The sequence below is a fragment of the Triturus cristatus genome, chromosome 2_1, assembly GCF_964204655.1.
Source record: "Triturus cristatus chromosome 2_1, aTriCri1.1, whole genome shotgun sequence".
In the NCBI taxonomy this organism is placed as follows: Eukaryota; Metazoa; Chordata; class Amphibia; order Caudata; family Salamandridae; genus Triturus; species Triturus cristatus.
In genome coordinates, this window is record NC_140581.1 from 1,174,606,859 (window position 1) to 1,174,625,374 (window position 18,516).

At 42.4% G+C, this 18,516-nt stretch overlaps 1 protein-coding gene across 3 annotated transcripts in view; it reads left to right on the plus strand.

The window, feature by feature from the left end:
- Nucleotides 1-413: 413 nt before the first annotated feature.
- The window catches only part of GAK (cyclin G associated kinase), a 1,898,577-nt gene continuing 1,880,474 nt past the window's right edge, over nt 414-18,516 (plus strand). For 2 of the 3 annotated variants that reach the window (XM_085636624.1, XM_085636623.1), the window contains exon 1: nt 421-728. In XM_085636624.1, the coding sequence (XP_085492750.1) occupies nt 587-728 (142 nt within the window). In that variant the 5' untranslated portion in view covers nt 421-586. Of the gene's footprint in view, nt 729-18,516 lie in introns of all 3 variants that reach the window. The other variant, XM_085636622.1, reaches the window with a different exon arrangement.

An 18,516-nucleotide genomic window follows, 5' to 3' on the forward strand; every position in this document is an offset into this window, starting at 1 on the left:
TTGAAAACGCACTAACTAAATGTCTCGCAGAGCAAGCATGCGCTGGCTCAGGCGAGACCTAAAAAAGGAGCGCGCCAAACACACATTATGTTAAGCAACGAGTATGGCGACATGTGACCGGGCAGTCGCCACCAAAGTCACAACACATCCAAAGGTGGGACAATAAGCAGCATTTCGACAAAGAAAAGTAAACAATTTTGACTGGCATAGGATGGAATAAATGGCAAGTGGTGGGCGTGCTCTATGGCACCAGCGTGATACCCCATGCCTCGCAGAGCAGCGCATGCTGCTAGGCTCGACCTAACAGCGCATAGAACAGAAAGCCGAACTCTTGAAAAGGCCCCCACCCCCCACCCCCTATATGTCACGAAAATCGGCCACGTGAACGTTTTAAACCAATCCTCTGCGTCCATGTTTAGCGATGAGGAAGTGGGCGTAATTTCTCGTAGTGAAGTCAGAGCTGCGCAGTGAGACCGCCCTGCTACGTCACTTCACGGAACTGGCGCGCGGACTATGGTGACCGTAAAGCGTTGAACACCTTCGCCGAAGAAGCCAGGGTAACCGAATCCCGCACAGCGCCCTTATAATGTCGCTGCTGCAGTCGGCGTTGGATTTTCTAGCAGGCCCTGGGGCTCTGGGGGCTTCTAGCCGAGACCAGAATGACTTCGTGGGGCAGACGGTAGAGCTGGGAGAGCTGAGGCTGCGCATTCGCAGGGTCATCGCGGAAGGTAAACGGTGATTTTATTAAGATGCCTGAGTTTGACTGTCACTGATAGCAGATTTCCGACCAAACGACCTTATACGTCACGCACCCTACACCTACCAACCGTATCAATCACCTTGACGTCAGAGACCCAACAGTGGTGATGTGTCAGGTAAATTACGAAAAACCTCCAGTGACAACCTACCTCTGTAACACCACACGCAACATTCTGTGACACCACTCACCAATAACATTGTGACATCACGCACTTTTACCCACTAACAAAACAAGTTTGTAATTGTTATGTTGTTATTATTACTGTTGGTGGTATGCACCACTGGTCATATGTTTACCTTTAAGATGTGTGTGTGAGAGCGAGCTTGGAATGCCGCTAGGTAAGGGGCATTCGAGTTCTCTTGGTCAGTTGCGCTTGTACATTGAGACTGAGAGCTGTGTTTCCTGGCGCTCGCCTGTTTCTTTATTATAATTAATTAACTTCAATAAATAATACGTTAAGTCGACCTGTCTTCACTTCAGTTGGCGACGATTTGGGAGCCGAAACAATAACCTACTTGAAGTAATTTTCGCGACTTTTCAAACAACTATTAGACGACAAGCAAGATTCTGGAAAAGACACTTCTGAGGACTTTTCGTTGAGTGACTGGAAGAATAGACATTACAGATACATAGGAGTACGTTGTGTAAGTTTCCTAGACTTACTTGTGGATGTGGATTGGGGCAGTTGAAGGGTCCGCGTTGGCTGCATCTTTCAAGCAGCGTGAACATTCTGAAGACGAGCATCGCGCTGAACTTCTGACGTAAGCTGAGAGTGTTTGCTACGTCAGGAGCATGCGCGGTACCGGAGAACGCGGAAACATCAGCGCGCAAGGTCACGTTGCGTGATCTTGCGTAGCGGCCGTTTTGTGTTTATAAAAAAACAAAGGAATCCACAACAAGTACCTACTCTCACCGGTCCTCTGCTTGGTTGGAGAAATTTTACCACGGGAGGCCGGTAATGAAAAGGAATGTATAACGGAAGACTGTAGAAACAGGTGAGACTGTCCGGTCATACTAGCATCGTTACGTGGAACGATTGGATATTGTATTGGGTAATGATACACACAAACATAATATTATTAGTAATAAGAATATTCCCTACAACTGTTAATTTATTAATGGATGAAGGGGATCACGAAGCAAATATTGTAGAGGGAAATACGGCACAACAAAGTTTTTCTATCAGTACTCCACAACCCTTTTGGGCTACAGGACCAGAACCTAGTATTAAATGGATGGAATGGAAGGAATACTTCATTAACCCCTTCAGCGCTGTGCGGATTCCCCCGCGGTGCTGAAGGGTTCGAGCGCGGGCGGGGCCATGACGGAACGGTTCCGTCATGAGCACAGCTCAACCGATGCTCATGACGGAACCGTTCCGTCATGAGCATGGAAGGGGTTAATTACATTTGTGCAATAGATGAGGCAGGGAAGATGGAACATGAACAAAAGAAGAGGATACTCCTTCACTCTTTAGGACCTGTTGGACTGAAAACTCATTCGAGAATGTCTAAAATTTTGGATGCCAATTTAGATGCCTTCGAAAACACTCTCAAGGATATGGACAGGTGCTTTGCTCCAAAGGTTTGCATAGGAGTAATAAGGCACAGGTTCTTTCAAAGGAAGCAGACTAAAAATGAAACAGTTGATGAGTGGTTGGATGATTTAAAAAAATTGGCTATTGATTGCAAATTTGATAATCTGCATGATGACCTAATACGAGACCAGTTAGTCATGCATAATAATAATTCACCTATATAGGACCGCTTATGGGTGAATGGTGATGCACCGCTCGATGATGTGTTGGCTATAATGGGGAAATCGGAAATATCTGGTAGATGTGCGAATGTAATTAAAGAAGCAGAGAGAGAACCTGAAAAGACACCGGACGCTGTGTTTAAAATACAAAGTAAAGTTAAAGGCAATTTTCAACAAACTGAAGGAAGATGGACAAACCAGCCGTCGAAGAACCAGGGGAGAGATTTTAAGACTGATGATAGAAGGTGCTATAGTTGTGATAGTAGGGATCATTTGGCATTTAGCAAACTGTGCCCGGCCTTAAGGAAAAAATGTGGTATTCGTGGTCTGTTAGGACATTTTAGTAAAATGTGCCGTAGACGCAGTAATGTAAAATACATATGGAATGATGATAAATGTGATGATGGTGATGGGGCTGAAGATTGTGTTAATAATGTGAGAGGTAATTTCATTTTGAACATAAAGGATGATTCTATGGAAGGGAAACCTATTTGTGAATTGTCCTTAGGTGGTGTGAAAGTAAATGTGTACGCAGATTCAGGTTCTCCTTACACCATTATAAACAAAGAGGTATGGAAGAGGAAATTCGAAGATAAAATTGGAGATCAATTAAATGCGTCAGATGTGAATCCAGTGAGCTATACAGGAGTGAAGATTGACATGTTAGGATTCAGGTGATTACATTTTCTTTTTAAAGGAAGATCTACAAGAAGGAAGTTCTATGTAGCGAAGGTAGGACCGTCTGTATTGGGCTGGTTTGGCCAGAAAGACTTACACATAATATTAGATCCTAATAGTGATGTAAAAATACTTATTATGGATGAATGTAGTAAGATGGGCGAAGTACTAAACAAGAAATTTCCTAAGTGTTTGGAAAAGAGTTGGGGGGACTTAAAGGTTTCGAACACAGAATTGTCTTTAAAGGTGATGCTCAACCAACAGTACACAAAGTTAGACCTATCCCTATGGTAATTAGAGAAGAAGTCAAGAGAGAAATACACAATTTATTGTCAAAAGGAGTCATTGAGGAAGTCGAAACATCTGAATGGATCTCTCCGGTCGTGGTTGCCCGCAAACCTAACGGAAAGATTCGTTTGTGAATTGACTTGTGCCATTTGAATAATAATATAGTAATTGAGAAGTTCACACTACCCAAAAAAAGAGATGGTATCTTCTTTGAGAGGTGCGATGTGGTTTTCCACCATCATCTGGTGGTGTTAGAGCCGCAATCCAGAGGTCTCACGGCTTTTATTACCCCTTTTGGGTGCTACCAATTTAGATATATGCCTTTTGGGCTTGCATCAGCTGCGGCAGTCTTTCAAAGACTAATGCATAAATTGTTTGGGGAAATGGAAAGGGTTTGTTTCTTCCCGGATGATATTTTGATAGCAGCAATCAACAAAGAGGAACATGATACCAAGTTAATCCAGGTCCTAGAAACTCTACAGTCCGCGGGATTAACGGTCGAATTCACAAAATGTAAATTTGGACAAAGAAATGTCTCGTACTTGGGCCACATTATAAGTGAGGAGGGAGTTAAGCCAAAACCGTCGCTTGTTGAGAATATTATTAAGTCACCTGCTCCCACTTCTAAAGAAGAAATAAGATCTTTTCTGGGCATGGCAGAATATTGCGCAAAGTTTATAAAAAAACTTTGCTTCAAAAGTTTACAATATTCGGTCTCTCTTAAAGAAGAATGCTAAATTTGTTTGGTGTAAGGAGTGTGAGAGAGAATTTGCAGAGATCAAGGTGGACCTACAAGCAGTAAATGCTCTACCTAACCTTGACCCTAACTTAGAATGTTTATTGACTACGGATGCTAGCGACAAGGGGCTAGGTGCAGTTTTATCACAAAAAGGAAAAGAGGGGAAAGAGAAAATAATTTTATTTGCTTCTAGAGCATTATAACCTGCAGAAAGTAAGTACCCTATTATAGAGAGAGAAGCATTGGCTTGTGCATGGGCCTTAGAACATTTTCGTGCTTTTGTGTGGGGAAAACCTGTGACTATTCGCACGGATCATCGACCTCTCGTTCGCATTCTGTCCAGTGAGGGTACTGCTGTTGATTCTGCTAGATTAGCCAGAATATCAATGAGGATGAAGGAGTACATCTACAAAATGGTTTATGTACCGGGCAGAGATAATGTTGTGGCGGATTGTTTCTCTAGGTTACCCACTCCATTAGAGGAATGTGTTGATGATCCATGGGGGAATTGTAGCGTAGCGTTCATACATGATTCAGGTGCACCTGCGATTAGTAAAAAGGAATGGCTGGAGGAACAATCTAAAGATGAGGCATTGGAGAAAGTGTTGGAGTACATTTGTAAAGGGTGGCCAAAGAAAGGAAATATCATGGGGAATTTGAAGTCCTTTTGGGAGGTACGGATAGAAATTTCCTTAGACAAAGATTTATTATTGAGAGGGGATAGAATTGTTCCTCCAAGAGTGTTGCGTAAAAGAGTATTATAGTTATGTCATGAAGGACATTTTGGTATTGTCAGAACCAAATTGATTGTGAAAGGGATGTTTTGGTGGCCTGGAATTGATAAAGAGATTAATAGTTTTGTTAAAGGTTGTCCAGTTTGTTGCTCAGCAGACAAATCTCTAAAAACCTTGAGACCTACAATGAGTGAAGGGTTAATTCCAAGTCTTCCTTGGGACACAGTAGCGGTGGATATTTTTGGACCGGTGGGTGTGTTGAAGGAATATGCATGCGTTGGTGGCTATTGATGTTTTTACTAAATGGCCTATTGTGAAATTTGTGGGAAAAGCGGATACTCACTCTGTTCTTAAGTTATTGGATAATATTTTTGTAATGGAGGGCTTACCTGTTTGCCTTTTGATGGACAATGGGGTACAATTTCTATCTAACATGGCTAAAGATTATTTCGAGAGGTGTGGTGTGAAACACAAAACCACGGCGCTATATAATCCAAGTGGAAATGGCAGAGTGGAACGATTTAATAGGGTGATCAAGGGCGTCGTACAAGCGTCAATGAACAAGAACTTAGTTTGGAGAGTACAAGTACAGAAAGCAGTATGGTCCTATAGAGTCACTTCTCAAGTTAGTACAGGTTTGTCCCCTTTTGTCATGATGAGGGGTAGAACACCCAGGTGTAAGTTTAACCCTAGTTGGCTTGTAGAGAGTAAAGTACAACATTGGTCACCTACTGATGTGAAAAAGAAATTGGAGTTAGTACATTCAAAAACCAAAGAATACAAGACAAGCACCATGGTACTTAGAAAGTTTCTATTAATGTGGGGGACTGGGTGCGTGTTAAAAAACCATTCAAGGTTACTAAAGGTGAAAGTAAGTTTGAACCACCCAAGCTGGTAGTGGAGGTCTTAAGGAATCCTGTTAGACTTGAAGACGGGAAAGTTTGGAATCTGAAAGACATTGCTATAGTTAGTAACCAGAATCATGTTGAAAACAATCAAGTACATGATCACAGGGGAGATTTTGAGTGGATTGAAGATTATTTTGAAAATCGTAACCTTCAATCTGTTAGCTACTGAAGATTCTCATGAACCTGTGGTGGTTAAGGAAGAACAGAATGGAAAATTGTGTGTGTCTACTAGTGATGGAACTTCAAATTCTTCCTTTTATTTCCTTAGGGAGGGGGAAGGGTCTGTTAACAATCATTCTGTCGTTGAACCTTGTCAGGAGAGTATTAACTCTAATCTTGATAATGCTGGTTGTAACAAGAGGAAAAGTCTTGCCTAGTTGGCTCAAAGAATATATAATGTAACTTACATTGTATTATGTTATGGATGTTCTTTCTTGGACTTTTATCCTTGTTTATAATTTAACATTTTTTTTTTATTCCACTGTTTTTAGTTCTATTTGTTTTTTTGTTGTTGTTGTTCATTACGGAGGGGGGATGTGTTATGTTATTATTACTGTTGGTGGTATGCACCACTGGTCATATGTTTACCTTTAAGATGTGTGTGAGAGCGAGCTTGGAATGCCGCTAGGTAAGGGGCATTCGAGTTCTCTTGGTCAGTTGCGGTTGTACCTTGAGACTGAGAGCTGTGTATCCTGGCGCTCGCCTGTTTCTTTATTATAATTAATTATCTTCAATAAATAATACATTAAGTCACCCTGCGACCTGTCTTCAGTCATCACAACTACCTGATGCCCACAATCGCCACATCGACTAACCTGATCCATCGTGTTTACAGCCGACGCCCATCGACTTCGTACATCTGACATTCTATGACCCCAGGCATCCGAGGCCACATACAGACATCGCCAGTATGACATAAACGACATAGAGTAGACCTGACCCCATAAAAAAAACAATTAACACTTTTTTTTTTTTTTTTAACCCTGCTAGAAAGATATTGGCAACAAGGAGAAGCATTTCCGTACATCTGTTCTGCTTCATTGATTGCAAAGCTTGATATTAAAATATTTGATTGGGTTAAGGCACCTGCTGCAGTAAATCTCAGGAAATAGTAGTAATGGCGAGATAACTCTGGAGTTTAATGCATTTGTGGGAGAGATCTGTGTTTTGTGAAGTCCCAGATTTGAATCAAAGTAGTATAGAAGGTTAACATGTCTCCTGCTAAGCACATCAGTTAACGTGCAGATGACAGATTTTTATTGTACGTAGATAGGTAAGTTGGTTACTGCCTTTAAAACAGAGATCCAATTTGTTACCTGCAGTTCATAAATTGTAATTCTTCAATATAGCACAATGAGATATGGACATATAACTGCTACAACTTGTAACCCTGTCTCATGTCACTCATCTTGTACATTGATTTACACACTTACATGGTTTGTTGTCAATTATAGTTTGAATGTTTCGTAAAGAGCTCCGACACCCTGCATTGGGTTGCTTAGTGCTATAAAAGAAATATAACAGTGCTATTGAAATTATTTGTGTAAATACTGGAGCAGACCAACACATCCGACGTTCTGACAGTGCATGCACTTATATACAGGAACTGAACAAAGTCAAAAGCATGCCTTTTTCAAGTACATGTGAAGAGATAGCAAGCTGTGTGCCTTTGTTTCCCCTCCATTCCATTTACTTTTAAGTGTGAGGTTCCAGGCCGTCTCCAGTCAGCCTATTAAAACAAAAGGAGGCTTGATGACCCCTTACATTCTGGCTTTAGCTTCGGCCCTAACCTTCGGCCCAGCTGGAGGTGAAGAAAAAAAAAAGGCACCTGCATGTTGCTGGTTGAAATGGAAAGCAGACAACGTACAGGCGCTGCTGACTGTGTCCCGGTGTCTGAAAATTATGCCTGGACAAATTCAACATACTTCTGTGGGGTCCAACTTCTTTGCAGTGTAGACGGCGTCCACCCCCTGAAAATAGAGGGTTGACGCCGTGTACCTGCGTGTGCCCCCGACTTGTGCCCTGGCTGCATGTAGCTGTCCATAAGTAACTTGATATATGATACTTTAGGTTTGCTGTGCTACGGTCTCAAAGTTCTTTCTATCATTGTGGCGAGTTTGGGAAGGAGGTGAGTCAAATGAAGCGCGAAAATCTGTCAAGTTTTTATTAACGTAAATCGTATTGACTGTTGTAGACACCTGTTTATTTTTAATGGAATTAAGGTTGACTGTACAAAATGGAGGCGTTTGTGCAATGTTGCCATGATTGTTTATCATAACTGTATTACTTGACAAATGCCCTCAATAGGCCAGAAATGACACAACCCAAATTTAGTAATGTCTTCTTCCAAAATCATTGACATCACATTTGACATCCTGTGACCTCACATGCCTTACCTGTCGCACATCTTACTTCTTATGGTTTGAAAAGCCTAGAAGACACATGCACTCACATCTTAGTCCGGTGGCGTCACACATGACATGCTGAGATTTTTGTTCTTGCACACCAAAAGATCTCCCACTATATTCTTTCTTTCTGACGTTGTAGTTGAGTTCCTTTAGTTGTAAGTGCAGCAACAACCAGACGTGCCAGCGTCCACCTCCCCTGCCCGCACCCGTCCATCCCCCATGAACGCAACCTTAGCTCTGTCACCTGGAATATCCAGTCGCTCCCACCCTGACACTGGACACAACACATCTTCCCCTTTTAACACATAAAGGAAAAAAATGCATAGCTCTGTAAATTGTAACATGCAAAATATTAAATACTAATGTCGAACACAAAGTGAGAATGTTGCAACTTGCGTTGTGTTTAAAATGCTATTTGGAATATTTATAATGATAAAATAACACAACTCTAGGAAAAGTAACGCAAACATTAAGCAATGTAATTCCTTGATAATGCTACAACTACACAATTCTAGGTAAATTTAAGGTGCAGTTAATGTAAATCCTGGGATAGCTGGACAGTCTCACAGAGCTACACTCCTTGACTAGTTCAACAACGGAAATCTTCACATTTGTTTGGTAATCTAACAGAACGCCCACTCCTCGTCTTTCTCTCACCATCACTCAAACACTTTGCACCACTTTTTGCAACTTGATTTCTAACCACTCTTCCTCCACCAAAACGTCGAGCGCTACCGTGCCAATCACTTGTACTTGGCCAGGCACCTCAACATCACTTGTACTTGTGTTAGGCGCCTCAACCAACAACTGTTACTCCGAAATCAAGAGGGCAACATCTACTCCATGCAGCACCATTTTCCTCAAGTACATCATCACCCAAGTAATACTTGGACGACTTGCTGGAATGCCAAACTTTCCGATTACTTAATCTGGTTGCATTAGTATCTATCTCCGTTACGTTTAATGGGTCTGTGAATTTGTTCCTACATTTAGAAATCCCTCTCAAAATCGTGACCTTGTCTAAATTCCCTACCATGAGTTTTACTCGAGTGATTTCATGTTTGCGATCGCAATAAACTCTTATATGTGTGCTGTTCGTTCCTGATACTGGACCGGACTACCTCAGGAGACCACTCTCTGAATCGTATGTTTAGATATCCAACAAAGATTTCTTTGGTGTACGGCTCTCGCACTCTTAAAATCTTAAATGGGGTTAAAACCCAGTTACTGTTGGTGTAGCGCGATAAGCCCATGTTAATGTTGCTAGTACCAATTGCCATTAGACACTATTCCTCCTAGAAATGTGGATGTTACTCGTGATAACTCTTGTTAAAACTCTCAACGCATCCATTTCCAGCTGGGTGGTACAATGACATAACATTGTGTTTGACTCCATTCCTTTCCAAGAATTCATTAACTTCCTTGGAAGTGAATTGAGGTCCATTGTCAGTGATAAGTATCCCCGGCAACTCTTTCTTGACAAATACCTCATCCAAAAAGTGCACTACAGATGTGGCATCTACCTCAGTAATTTAATTTTCTGGCCACTTTGAAAATGTGCCAACTAAAACTAATATAAACTTGCTAATCTCCACTGAATTTCCATTGAGAACTAAAATATCTATAGAGATTGTTTCCCATGAAGTGGTTGCTATCTGTAAACCACACAAAGGGGGTCTAAGTGAGACTGAGTTTTATCGAAAAAAGCACAATAAACACACTAACACATGTATATCTCCACCTCCTTATCCATACCAGGCCACCAATCCATTTCTTTAATTCTCCTCTTAGTCTGTATGATACCCAAGTGTCCCTCGTGGTTAATGACAAGAATTATTTTCCTGAAAGTGGCAGGAGGAATAATGTGAAAACCACGCTACCCATACCCAACCTCATTCACAGATAACTCGTCTCTGATTTCCCAAAAACACTTTAGGTCATAACGCAGATTCTCCTTCCTACCCCATGATGTTATTTTGTTTTTGATATTGCACAAAACATCATCCGTACTACAAGCATTTTCCCGCTCTTCTGCACTTACGACTTGTGTCCATGAAACATCTGCTACCCAGTATTCATTTGCTTCTAAATCCTGGTTGACGGTAACATTAACTGGAGACCTGCTGAGAAAATCAGCGCCGTGGTTTTTGATCCCCGGAAAATACTCAACAACATTACTGTAATCCATCAATTGTAAAGACATTCTTGCAACTCTTGGTGTAGCCTTGGATAAGTTGCTTGTTGTTTTGAGTTTATTGGTTTGTGATCTTTTCTAGGCAAGAACACCCTTCCCAAACAAATTGCCTGAAGTAGTTTGCTCCCCATACACATGCTAAAACTTCTTTTTCAATTACAGAGAACTTCTCTTCTGAGTTGGTGAGTCACTTAGAAGCACAAGCTATGGTTACCTCTTTACCATTCTCCTCCACCTGGGAAAGCACATCACCAAGTCCTTTATTACTACCATCAGTTGTATTGACAATTTTTAAATTTCGACTGGGAGCGATACCACTCGAGCTTTGTAAGAAACTGGCTCGATATATACTACAACAAAATAAGGTATATTGTGTATAGAGTCCAAGTGTCCCCAGAGGTTAAAGTTGGATAGAACCTTACTCTCTAATAGTGGTAGCTTGGTCGAGCAGTGACAGTGTTAAGCATTTGATGTACACACTCAGTCAGCAAATGAATTCACACACTCAAGAACTGAACTCTAGGCCAATTGTTTTTGTATAAAAATATACTGTTATTTATTTTTAGTACCAAGCAAGCCTGGCACAGGTAAGCATTATATACTTTTCAGTAATAACTTACTGGATATAGAACAGTTTGAAAATGCAATAGAAATTGTACTTTGTTTGAGTTACAGGGGAGCAGTAGTATGCAGTACATTGAAATGAATAGGCTTTTTCAGTATATTACAGGTAATTTACTTTTTATGTTACTTTTCTAACTCAGTCCTGGACACTTAGATTCAGCACTGGGACATTTCCTGGGAACAGGTAAGAAATTACGTTTTGGTTATTTGTGCGATTTTTAAAGAATATTTTCAGATTTCAAAACTCCACACTTCGGAACTTTTGGAGAAAAAGTGTCCATGTTATCCTATGGCAGGAAAACAGGTTAACGGTTCACAGGTAAGTAAACGACTGTGGGAGTTAAGGTTCTGGGGTTAGACTCAAGGGGCCCCCAGGGTCAGTGATGCACTGTTGTTGCACCCTCAGCGGCACTAGGGCGGCCAGGTGCAGAGTGTTGAGGCCCAATGTTATCCAATGGGAGATAGGGGGCATCCGGTTGGTGGCTGCTGGCAAGCAGGCCACTGGGTAGTGGGAGCAAAGCTACTAGGGTTAAGGTCAGGGCACAGGGGTGTGGAATTTAATAAAATATCCACTTGTCCATGGGGCAGGTTGCTTCATAAATCTTCTTGTCCAGTAACAAAATCCACTTGTCCCTTTTGTGCCATGTAATGCTGCGACAAATTGCGGCAGCAATCTCATTATATAAGAGTTCTGATAAAGCCTCTCTAATTATGCCAGGGCTCGTACCATAGAAGGGGTGAATACTATTAATTCCCTTATGTTGCTATGTTTCTGCAAGTCTGCATACTGGAGATGAAGGTAGTGGTAAGCAATAGTTCAAGGGTTGGAATGCCCTTTTGAGTCTGTGCAAACCTACTAATTTGTGTGTTTTAAGGGTGTGCACCAACTATTTTCCAATCTTTTTCCCGTACTGAAAAAGGTTGTTAATTTACTCCAGACAGTGGCAGATGTAAAACGTCTTCCAGGGTTGGGAAAAAAGTGGTTGGAGGAAAAGTGAACTTAAAACATTCAGATTGTCACACTAGCAAATCTACACATGCACATTTGCCCATGCTAAAATGCAGTTCACATATATTTTCTAGGAGTACTATTCTTGGCCTACTTCTGTAAATTCTTGTGAATTCACGGAAACTGTATATATATACACACTTAATGCAAGGATATATACCATGGATGCACTTTTGAGACTTTCTTTAATAATTGGGCGTCTAATTAGGCCTGGCGTTAACCATGACCTTTTGTGCTTAATCAAAGTCTCTGTGTCTCTGTGTCTCTGTGTCTCTGTGTCTCTGTGTCTCTGTGTCTCTGTGTCTCTGTGTCTCTGTGTCTCTGTGTCTCTGTGTCTCTGTGTCTCTGTCTCTCTGTGTCTCTGTGTCTCTGTGTCTCTGTGTCTCTGTGTCTCTGTCTCTCTCTGTCTCTCTCTGTCTCTCTCTGTCTCTCTCTGTCTCTCTCTGTCTCTCTCTGTCTCTCTCTGTCTCTCTCTGTCTCTCTCTGTCTCTCTCTGTCTCTCTCTGTCTCTCTCTGTCTCTCTCTGTCTCTCTCTGTCTCTCTCTGTCTCTCTCTGTCTCTCTCTCTGTCTCTCTCTCTGTCTCTCTCTCTGTCTCTCTCTGTCTCTCTCTCTGTCTCTGTCTCTCTCTCTCTCTGTCTCTCTCTCTGTCTCTCTCTCTCTCTGTCTCTCTCTCTGTCTCTCTCTCTGTCTCTCTCTCTGTCTCTCTCTCTGTCTCTGTCTCTGTCTCTGTCTCTGTCTCTGTCTCTGTCTCTGTCTCTGTCTCTCTCTCTCTCTTAGCTTCACTGTAAGTGACAGTATTCTGCACTTTTACAAGGAGCATATTGGCACACAAAATAATTTGGTTCAGTGCCTGGAACTGCTGTGGCAATGTGTGCTTTTTGAGACCAAATTTTTTTTTTTGCTTTTGCCAATGCTTGTTGGAATGGTGAGGGCCCAGCAGCTCCCACACGATACTTTTACAAAAACCATGCCTAAACAAGTCACACATTGACAAAACCAAAAGGCTGACCACCAATTTCAGCCCTACTGGCTTTGCCAGTGCTTGTTTATTTTTGTTTCCCATAATCGTATTTATACTGGTTACACTGATTTTCCATTATGAATATTTTTGGGAAATACAAGTATACATCAACATGTTACTAAATGATGCTGCAAAGATATGGTACCTAAAACCTTACAGTAGTTTAGCAAAATGTTTTTTTTCCTACGTGCATTTTTGTGTGAACATTTTATTTTGAAAGCAAAGAATCATCACTCCTGCTTTCAAGCTTCGGCAAAGATTTGCATATAATCAGAGAGCATTCTGGGAGCATTATACATAGCTTCATATTACTAAACTTTGAAAACGTGTGTACACATTTTATACTGGAACCACCGTCCGTAGTGCAGGCCGAGCTTACAACATTTACTTTTAGTGATAACCCTAATAATAAAGGTTTTGCATTAATGAACCATAAATACAAGTTTGAACAGCATTTAACACATGGACACTAATATTACCTTAACTGCAGACATTGCCCTTTCCTGATCCATAGTTTGGTACTGTAAACTGGCAGCCAAAGGGTTTGCGCTGTAGGGGGTTGGGCCTACTTGTCCAAAGGTCAAAATACACATGAAAACTTGTTGCCCTTGACCCCAAACAATATGTCCCGGGCGTCGGGCTATAGGAATTCCACAGCCCTGAGGGCATATGGGGAAACAAAGTAGCACAAAAGGTGCACTCTCAGCGGCACTGGGGCGGCCGGGTGCAGAGTGCTGTTTCGATGTCGGGCGCCCTGTTGTTTTCTATGGAGAACCTCCGGTTTGCAAAAGCACTGCAGGCAGGAAGACGAAGGACTTCTGGTTGCGACCACCACTTGGAGAGGTAAGTTGGGAAGTTAAGGGTTGGCTAGTCACTGTCGGTTTGGGCACACAAGGCCGGGGGTGTCGGGTGCAGGGGTGCCTTTTGGGGTCAGATCTTCTTACCAGCTCCTGATTGCGGTTAGGGGGGCCTTCTGGATTTATGCAGCAGGTGTCGGCTGGAGGCTTGAGGCAGGTCAAGGGTCGCCAGATCTTGGATCAGGATCACCGGGGTGACCTTCTCGTGGTGTTTTTCCACTCGAGCTCGGACCAGGTTCGGCGGGTACAGAGTAGGCTGGATTCGCGGTCTCTGGCTGGCACTAGAAGCTTCAGTTTGAACAAGTCCTGTATTCACAGGAGATTCAGTCTTTGAAGTGAAGGCAGGCAGGTCCTCCAGGATTTTTGAGGTTACTGGCTGCAGGACACACCGGGATTTCGCAGGGGCAGGTTCGAGGGGAGACAGGCCTTTAGGGCTGGGGCCAAGTCAGTGGGCGTCGTCCTCTTGTTAGCTCTGCACGGCTCTTCGTCCTTCTTCTTATCTTCTTTACTTGTCGTTTCTGGATCTGAGGTAGTAAGGTTCAGGGTGCCCCTAAATGCTAAATTTAGCAGCGTTACAGGTAGGTAAAGGGCAGGGATCAAAGGCTCCCTTCCCTGGGGTGGGCACACCCCCTATTCTGCCACTCTCCAGTGGGAGGGGGGCAGGAGCCTGTCCCTGGTTGTCTGGGTCCCCCCATCCTCAAGATGGCAGGGACTCGAGGTTGTGATTCACCTCGCCTCCCCCACCTGAGGGGTGGAGTTGGCAGATGTGGGCAAACCCCTCTTCCTCACTTGTTTTTCCCTCCTGTTCTCCCGCCCAAAGTGGGGGGGTAGAACCAGTGGGGACCAGTTGCTGAAAGCAGCAATTGGTCTGGCGAGGCTCACAAAGGCGGCATGCCTTTGAAGCTTCTCCTTCGTGAACACTTCCCATACTGGGGGAGGAGGCTTGGCACCCCCGTCCCAGGATGTGCCTTGTTTCAGGCCCCCGAGAGCAGCAGCTCTCGACCCAAGGGCCCTGAAACGTGTCTGGTGGGGGCAGCCTGGGCAGCCACTCAGTCAGGTCACTAGAAGTTGGTTGAGTTTCAGGGGGCATCTCTAAGATGCCCTCTGTTGTGCATTTTACATTAAATCCCACACTCTAATCGGTGTGGGTGTTAATGGGCTGAGAAGTTTGATACCAAACTTCCCAGTCTTCAGTGTAGCCATTATGGTGTTGTGGAGTTCGTAATGACAAACTCCCAACACCATATACTCTTAATGGCAGCACTGCACTTACAGTGCCCAGGAATGGACTAAGGTACCGTAGGGGTACAGGGCTCATGCACCTGTACCCTCACCACTGGCATAGGGCACCCAGCTAGAGGGGTGACTGATGTATGCCAGGGCAGTGTTTGGTGGACATGGCACACAGGGAAGTGTGCCGTGTTGACTCTTCACTTTGTTCTGCACAAAGACACGCAGCCTGCAAAGTCAGTGTGTGAGTGTCAGGGTACAGGGCCGCTAAGGGTGGCACAATAAGTGCTGCAGCCCTTAGAGGTCTTCTCTGGTCACAGTGCCCTGGGTACCTGTGGTACCATTTACCAGGGGCTGACATGTGCCCAGAGATGCCAATTGGGTTTAGGCTTCAATGCAGTTTTGGGGAAGGAACATAGGCCCTGGGTACCTGATAAGCAGGAGCCCAGGGCACACTCAGTCAAAGAACATCAGCAATTAAGCAAAAAGTGGGGGCATACCATGCAAGAAAGAGGGCACTTTCTCACAAGCTTTGCTTTGAAAATATTAGATTTGATAGACTCAACATCTGATTGCAGCTCACTATTCCATTTGAAATTGGCATTTTTCTTCAAAATTTGCCTGATTCTATAAGTTCTTCCACAAAATTTGAAACAAATTTAGCATAGAACTCCGCTAAACCCAAAAAGGACCTGAGGTCCTCTTTATTAGCTGGAGGAGGAGAATTAGTAATGGCCTTTACTAACTAAGGTTTGGGAATAATTCCTTCGTCACATACCACATGTCCCAAGTAGGTAACCGATTCCTGAGCAGATTTTCATTTCCGAATTCTGCTGTTAACCCTCTCTTCTTAAGCGCAATGTAAGTGCATTCTTCACTCTGGCATCATGCTCTCTCCTAGTCTTCCCCCATGATCAAGATGTCATTTTGAAAGAAAGCAATAAGTTTCAAACCGTTAAACATCTTGAACATGAGGCATTGAAAGACAGCAGCAGCTGATGCCAGACCGAGGGCATCCTAAGAAATTGGGAGCATCTAAATGGTGTTATAAAAGTGGTCAAGACTGCTTTCAGGATGGAGGAAGCCCTGGTGGTATGCTGATTTAAGATCTAATGTAGTGAACCACTTCACACCTTTGGTCATTGCTAACCATTTTCTAATGTGTGCTAAAGGAAAGTTGTCAATTTGTATGTTTTTATTCAATTCCCTCAAGTTGATACGTAACCTGATTTTCTTGTTCTTGGGTTTAGCAACTACTAAAGGGGCTAAGCATTCAAAAGACTCTTTGTTTGATTTGTTTTGAGTTCTTCTAGTTTCCTGAGTTCTTACTCAACCTCACCCTTAACAGCAAAGTTAATTTTCCTCACCTTGTGTGAAATTAGAATTCCATTTCTGTGTGAAAGACCACTACGTCCACCCTTCTTGTCAGAAAAAAACGTCTGGAAATTCCAACTTAATTTTTTGTAACAAATAAGTCATCCTCCTCTACCAATAACACCTGTTCTGGATTATTAGGGTCCAGTATAATGCCCAGAGCACGTTGGTCAAACCGAAAAACCTAGTTCTGCAACATAGTTTTCCAGTTGCTTTCCTGTTTTTGAATTGAAAACATAAAAACTTTTACCCCCTGATAAGAATGGGTTACTCATAAATCCTTCAGGGCAGATATCAGTTGGCAACAAATGTGTTCCTAAAGCGTTTACAAATTTTTCCTCCTGCATGTTCTTATTTATGATGGAATAGGGAGATCCTGAGTGTGCTACGATATTCACAGTAACTCCCCCAAAATGTATTTCACACACAGGCTTGTTTCTAGAAACGAGGACCAACATTTGACACTTCAGAATCAATACACAAAAAACAATCATGTAACTTCTCATCCTCTTCAGACTCCGATTCTAAGTCATCATTCAAATGCTTAATCTTAACTGATGATGACCTCCTTTTTTTTCACACCCTTGCAAAATGGTCTATGATTCCACCATGGGAACATGTTTGCTTTATAGCGGGCCACCTTTTGTTGTAGGCAAGATGTTCAGTACTACTACACCAATAACTCTTGTTTTAGATTTGCCCCCTTTACTGTCTGTACGAAATTTTGAAGTTTTATTAAGAATGCTGGAATCGGCTTCCTTCTTTTGGGAATGAGGTTTCCTCTTCACTACCTCACAAACTTGTTCAACCTCCACTGGTTTGATATCTGCTGCTAGTGTACAACTTCTGGAGAGTTCTGTCATTTTTTTTTTACAAATGCTTTGACATCTTTTAAGGGTGAATCACTATATACCCACAATTTCCCTGGATGCGAGAGTTGTCAGTGTGCATGATGATTTAGTCCCTAATCAGTTCAGTTGCAGGTTCCCAAACTTGAAAGTTATGGCTGATTTCCTCAGGCTGGAAACATAGTCTTCTATAGGCTTATTCTTGTTTTGCTTCCTTTGGAAAAATTGACAACGATCAATTGCAATGCAGTCTACAAGTAAAAAGTAGTTGTGTAAATGCTCAAGCCCATTTTTATACATGTTTCCTCATTTGGTCTAACCTTCTTTTCCATTTGATTGTAAATTCTCAACCCTTCTGGGCCTAAAGTGTGTTAAAGGATTTTATTTTCATTGGAGAAGAAAATTCCTTTTCATTTTCGTCTTCCAAAGTATAAGTGTACTTCTCAAAATATTCTGTCCACTCAGGCCGTTGCATCACAGGTTCACCTGGTGGAGGTAGAAATGCCTGAGGCGGAGCAGATGAAAAGGTTTGTGATGCACATATGTTGCCTTGCCTCTTTGAAAGAATTGTGAATGAAAAGAAAATAGTTACAAATTTAGCGTGGGATATTTCTATAGATTTTTTTTCACAAAAGATATAGACCATGAATAACTTCCAAATATATGTGTGTTTTAGTTAAGACCGTATGCAATATAATGAGCACAGTATTCATACAATAAGCAATTTAGAGGCAAAAGCCTGCAGATTAAGTAGACTGCTTGAGAATGTCACATGAACTTTTATAATATAGGTTCACTAATGCAGCACGATTACCTTGAAGCTGCACTTGCAAGAAAAACAACACAGCCAAACGTAATAATGGCCTAAAGTCGGTTGCTGGCAGGGAAGCTTGACCCAAACCAATATGGCAGCTTCAAAATCCCGGCTTGACACGATGACGCAGTGTAAGAAGTAGTTAAGCATAAGAGCAACTCAGTGCGAGGAGGAGAGCGACTTTGGAATGGCCGTATTACTAAAATGAAATCCCAAAATAGTTGTTAACTTAGAGTGTTGCAGCAGGTACGTTACCGGTTTTCTTGTAGAA